We start from the raw sequence: 6,000 nt of genomic DNA on the forward strand, positions 1-6,000 counted from the left end.
TTCTGTCACAGTGTTGTCGTGACCTGATATTGTCACTCCTGGAGAAATCTTACCTTGATTTTGAGTTTGGCGGTCACATTACAATTCCTCATGGTGGAAGGTCAAGAGCCTTGAATGGGAACCCAAGTGCCAAAGTGAAGTTGAATGAATGAAGACCATTTTAGGAATAGGAGGGCAGCAGAACCAAGGTAGAGGGCCAGGCCAGAGTGACAGCAGGGTCCCCTTCATCGGAGTACCCTTCCTCCAAATGTGCTGGCGGGGGTATGAAGACCACGGGGCAGAGCATGCTCGCGGTCACTGTAGAGCTGGAGACAGCCCGCTGGGCAGCATCGTGAGTACAGTCAGCAGCCTGGTTCTGGCCCCAGCTCAGCTGGTTTCATGGTGGTCTGGGGCCCACTGCTTTCCGTGCCTCTAGGCCGCTGTCCTCCGTGTGCCCAGCATGTAACCCTTGCCTTCCCCTGTCTTGTTTTCTGACCCCTGCAGAAGGCCGAGTCCCGAAGTCCAACCTGCTCGCCTGGCCCTGCTCATCCTCTTTCCTCCCGACCCTTCTCCGTCCCCCATGACTTCCGCGGCCACATCCCAGCCCGGACAGAGGAGAACATCTTCAGCCACCTGCCTCTGCACTCCCAGCACCTTCCCCGTGCCCCGTGCCCCTTGATTCCCATCGGTGGGATCCAGATGGTACAAGCCCGGCCTGGGGCCCACCCCACCCTGCTGCCAGGGCCTTCCACTGCCTGGGTCAGTGGCTTCTCAGGGGGTGGCAGCGACCTGACAGGGGCCCGAGAGGCCCAGGAGCGAGGCCGCTGGAGTCCCACTGGAACCTCATCAGCCTCTGTGTCCCCCGTGGCTAAGGTCTCCAAGTTCACACTCTCCTCGGAGCTGGAGGACAGAGACTACCCCAAGGAGGGGGAGAGGACAGGCAGAGGTCCAGGCAGACCTCCCGACTGGGAACCCTACGGGGCCAAGGTGCCTGTGGAACCTGTGGCCACACACAGCCCCTGTACCCCAAGGCCACCCCAGGGCCAACAGGTGGCACAGTCCTGGAGCCTCCACTTGGAGTCACCATGCACGCTGGCCACCCCTGAGTCCCCTGCCGCCCCACCACTGGACCGCAGCAGCTCCATGGGCTGCCTGGCCGAGGTCTCTGCTCGCTTCCCAGCTCGGAGGAGGAACCTCTCTGGGGAACCCAGGACCAGCCAGGGCTCCCCCAAGCCCTCAGGTAGTGGGGAGCCCAGGGCATCGCCACCCCAGCCCAAGGACAGGGTCCCCCCAAGCACTTAGCCTCTCTCCGTCCGACCGCGTCAGCATCTGGCTTCCGGTGTTCCACAACAGACGTTTGCAGCCAACGTCCTGGAGTCATCTTGCTCCCATGGGCCCCCCGTCCCATCTGTCCATCTGTCCACACAGTTTCTGCTCAGCTCCCATCTGTTATATCTTCCCACGTATTGCAGTTACCTGTGCCTTTTTCTATACCTTTTGTTGCTTGAAAAGAAACAAATCACACACATACATAAAAACAAGACAAACCCACAAGGAGCTTGAGGCTGTGGATAGTTTGTGCTTTTTAGGAAAGGCTGCAGGAGGGGTGCTCTACAGCACCCCTGCAGACACAGCCACTGCCTCCAAGGACAGCAAGAGGCAGCCGCTGGCGGAGGGAAAGGGGATGCACTGAGGGCACAGAACACAAATTAAGTGGAGACGCAAGCAGTCCCTGTACAGAAGTTTAGGGTTCCTGTTTATCGCTGCTTTAGTTCCCCGATCCCTGCCCCGGCCAGCGACCACTCTTTTCTGCCAGAGAAGGGCCAACAGCCCCAGGCAGAGGAACACAAATGCAGGCAGAACCCCAAGAGATCATCTTCTTTTTCCTTTTATTCTCTATAAGAAAAAAGCGGGGGTGCAGTTGCTTTTGCTAGAATTTCAACCCAAAATAGCAGGTAGAAGGTAAAAACTGGTTGGTTCCTCCAGGGATCCCAGATACCCGGCTCATCTGAGTTGTGGGCTTATCCTGGCATTTCCCAGGTGAGCAAGCCATGTGACAGCCCCTCCCTTCAATACCCACAATCCTGCCCCCAGCCTCTGGGCTAGGAAAGGATCCCCGACTGTCGCCTTCTTGGCTCTGGCACACCTAACCCCTGCCTTGCTCTCCTGGCCCTGGCCCTCCTGACTGCGAACCCTAAAACCTTCAAAGCTGAAGGGCTGAAGCCAAGCCTAGAGACTGTCCTCAGCTTGGGGGTTGGATGCTGCTTCACCTCAGTCCCTGCAGCACAGGGACCTTACGACCTTCACAGCTGGGCTTTTCCAGTGCTCGGCGTTGTGAACTTATAGGGCTCCCGGTCCCTTGGAGTAGGACTGATTTCTCTGTCCCCTCCACACATGGCCAGGCCTCCACTACCTAACGAAATACCCCAAACGGTGACTGGTAGGAACTGCCTGGGCCTATGTTTTGGCTTAAATCTCTTTTAAGACGCCCCCCCCCCCCAAAAAAAAGACGACTATAAATATAGAAAAAGAAGATGGTGTTTGGCATATCCCCCCACCTCCTCCTCTTCTCTCAACCTAGAAGAGTTGTGAATTGTACCACATCCTTTGAATTTTTCTCTATTTCTTGGGACAAAAACAAAAACAAACAAAAAAACCCTGCTTTTCAAGAAAAATAATTTGACCAGAAATTTAAATCCCAAGTTAAAATATGGAACTTGACCTCCAGCATGTTTAGCCCATATAATTAATTATAAAAGTGAGGGCTCCTGTGCACTGCTGTTTAAGGTTCCCATTTCCACCTGAGAGAGGAGGATTTTCCCCCTATCTTTCCAGAAACAACTAATATTTTACAAAGGGGGGCCATGGTGTGTCCCACCCAGGCTAGGTGCTGGTGCCACCTTGCACAGAACAGGGACCTCTCTGGCCAGTTCCCAGACTTCTACCAGGCTATAGATGGGCCTCAACCTCATGCTTGGCCATCCTTCCCCTCTCTCCAGCTCGGGCCTCTCCCTGCAGGCCCCTGCTGGGTGGACAAACCAGCCACAGGCCCAGCCTCCACCAGAGCAGCTGCTCATTCTCTTTGCCTTGCTCCAAGCTAAGACAAAAAGAGCAGGGCCTCCCTGGGGCCCTCCTATAGTCTGGAGCGCTGGGGAGTTGGGCTAGCGCCTGGCTGCTTGACTCAGGCTAGGGCTCCCGCTCACATTAGGAGAAACCAGCAAGCCCACCTGGACCACACTGGCACTCTTTGGATCTGTAGCAAGTGAGTAAGAGCCTGGGCTCTGGTCACAGAGCCCTGGCCTCTGTCCTGGGCTCCCCTCATTCATGCCATTCATCCTGAACCCCTAGGCTTCAAGAGCTGAGCCTCAGAAGCTGGATACCGGGCAGGATCTTCCTGTCCCTGACTGCTGGCTTGGCTCCTGACCTTGGGGATAGCCACCCCCCTCCACCCTACTGTACACCCCAAGCTCTCCCAGGCACTGTCTCCCCTGTACTCAAACAGCCCATCCACCAAGGTCCCCTTCCTGGGCAGCTTAGTAATGGACAGTGTGGCCATCAGGGGAGAGTCTCTGCAGTTTCCTGAAGAAGTAATGGGGCCAGGGGTCACTGGAAACCTAAGGGACACGGATAGAATACCTTCATAGAATCTGGCCTCAGAGCTGCTGCCCCACAGGGGCCCAGAAGAACCGAATTGGTACCACCACAAAGCACAGTTCTAACCCTCTCTGCCAGACCCTGCGCCCACTCTCCTGGGCACTGGGCCCCCAACCCATATGCACAACCTCCCACTTTGGGGAAAACCTCTCTCCAGCCACGCCCCATTCTGGGCCTCTGCCCCCTGCCAGCCACACAGTTTCCAGCCTGCCTATGATCTGCTGCCCCTGCCCCAGGGATCAGTGGGGCCAGCGGCGCTGACGTGGTGCACACACCCCAGCTAACTCTGTTGAAATGCCATTTCTCGGGACAGACTAGCTCCCGACTTGGATGTTGGCCGTGGGGGAAGAACCAACTTGCTGAGGTTTCCAGTCAAACCTTGCCTTCTGCTGGGGATCCCAATCCACTTCCCCCGACCTAGGCCTGCCCTCCAGGATGCCCTTCACACCTTGGCAATATCAGTCATTCTGGGTACCAACCCCTTTCTTCTCCAAGGACAGGCCTGCTCTCTCCTATCCTTATCCGTAGCTTACACTGGGGTCCCAGCCACTGAGACCCTCCAGGGGCCGGACAGTAGCAAGCTGCTCACTCCCCCAGACTTAAGTCCCTCCGTCAGAAAAAGTCTGAAAGAATTCGCTTCCAGATTCCTCTAGGCCCTGTTCCCTTCCCACCCAGTCCTTTGGAATAAGGATAAGCAATGTAGCTGAGCTGAATTCCTCTCTAGACCTTGCTCCAGACAAGTCTTTTCTCAAAATTAAAGTCCTGGCCGAGCAGTCATCCTCAGAGACCAGTCTGCCCGGGGGAGAAAGTTCCCGAAGACCTGTGCAAATTCTGCTTCCGTGTCGTGATTCCAGTCTGCTTCCCATTAGGAAAAAAAAAAAAAAAACGCATCGGCACTTATGATCACTTTACTAAATCTAGTGTTAAAAGAAATGAAAAGAAACAGAAAAAAAGAAAACGTGTAGGCAGATGTAAGATACACATTCTCTGTAAGATAAATATTTGCCTTTTTTTTCTAAAAGGTGTATGTATTCTGTACGTGAAATTGTCTGTAGAAAGTTTCTATGTTCTTAAATGGCAATACATTCCAAAAAATTGTACTGTAGATATGTACAGCCACTGCACTGGGATGGGGTAGTTTTGCCTGTAATTTTATTTAAACTCCGGTTTCTACATTTGCATCTTGCAATGTCAGTATGGTATATATCAGTGCAAAAGAAAAAAAAAACTCAACAAAAAATCCATGCAGGTCTAAAGCACAGAGTCTGACGTACAAAAGGAAAAAAATGCTCAGTATTGATGTGTGTGACCTTTGTTGTAAATTACATCTGTACTGTGAATGAGAAGTTTTTACAAGTATAATAATTGCCTTTATTACAGCTCCAGCTGAGTGTTCAGCCGGAGGATATTTTTTAAAAAAAGAAAAAGAATAGCACGTTGGAATAAATTTGAAGATCCCAACATAGCCCTGTTTGCCTGGCTTGTGGTCTTTGAGTGGCAGAATGTCAGAATTGAGGGGACAATCAGTGTACCGAGTTGCTCATTTTCTATGGACCAATCTGATCCAGAGCAAGGTGACTAGGCCACCGTCACCCAGCCCATACTGTCTTAGGGCCCTCGCTTCCAGGCCTGGCAACAAAGCACCAGATGTATCACTCTGTGTCCAGGGCCTGTGTCCACCTCCTAGGCCTGCCATGACAAATTACCATCAACCAGCTGCTTTGAACAACAGAAACGTGTTCTCTCCCTCAGTCCTGGAAGCCAGCGATTTGAAATCAAGTTGTCTGCAGGGTTGGCTCCTTCTACAGATCTGAGGACAGACTCTGTTCCCTGCCACTCTCCTGGCTTCTGGTGACTGCCACTGTTCCGGGTCTTCCTGGTTTTGTGGTCACCACTCCAGTGACTGTCTCGTCTTCACATCTCTGTGTCTCTTCTCTCTCCTCTAGGCACACTAGTCATTGAATGAAGGCCTACACTAATCCAAGGTGATCACATCTCAAGATGCTCAATGATTCTGCAGATACCCTTGTTCCAAACAAGGGCACACTCACAGATTCTGGGGAGTAGGATATGACAGTTTGGGGCGAGGGCGGAGGGATTGCCATTCAACTGACTATAGGAGGAAACTTGAAATCCAATCCTGGCACAGCCACTTCCTGCCTGTGTGATCTTGGGCAAGCCAACTAACCTCTCTGTGCTTATTTCCTTATCTGTAAAGTGGAGGTTATTGCTCTGTGCATGTAAAGGTGCTGGGGAGGATTAAATGAGATGGTACATAGAGGGAGGCTAACAGAATCTTGAACACAGTAAGTTTTCGACTTACTGCGATTTCTGACAAATGATTTCCGAGCAGGACTTCTGCAAGAT

The 6,000-nt window shown here is 52.7% G+C and overlaps 1 protein-coding gene across 2 annotated transcripts in view; it reads left to right on the plus strand.

Annotated features, from left to right (window-relative positions):
• Window positions 1-1,497, plus strand: part of Hivep3 (HIVEP zinc finger 3) — a 56,099-nt gene extending 54,602 nt beyond the window's left edge. For both annotated transcript variants that reach the window (XM_076862885.2, XM_076862884.2), the window contains one exon: window positions 484-1,497. In XM_076862885.2, the coding sequence (XP_076719000.2) occupies window positions 484-1,281 (798 nt within the window). In that variant the 3' untranslated portion in view covers window positions 1,282-1,497. The remainder of the gene's footprint in view (window positions 1-483) is intronic.
• Window positions 1,498-6,000: the final 4,503 nt, after the last annotated feature.

The sequence above is a fragment of the Callospermophilus lateralis genome, chromosome 7 (assembly GCF_048772815.1).
Source record: "Callospermophilus lateralis isolate mCalLat2 chromosome 7, mCalLat2.hap1, whole genome shotgun sequence".
Lineage (NCBI taxonomy): Eukaryota > Metazoa > Chordata > Mammalia > Rodentia > Sciuridae > Callospermophilus > Callospermophilus lateralis.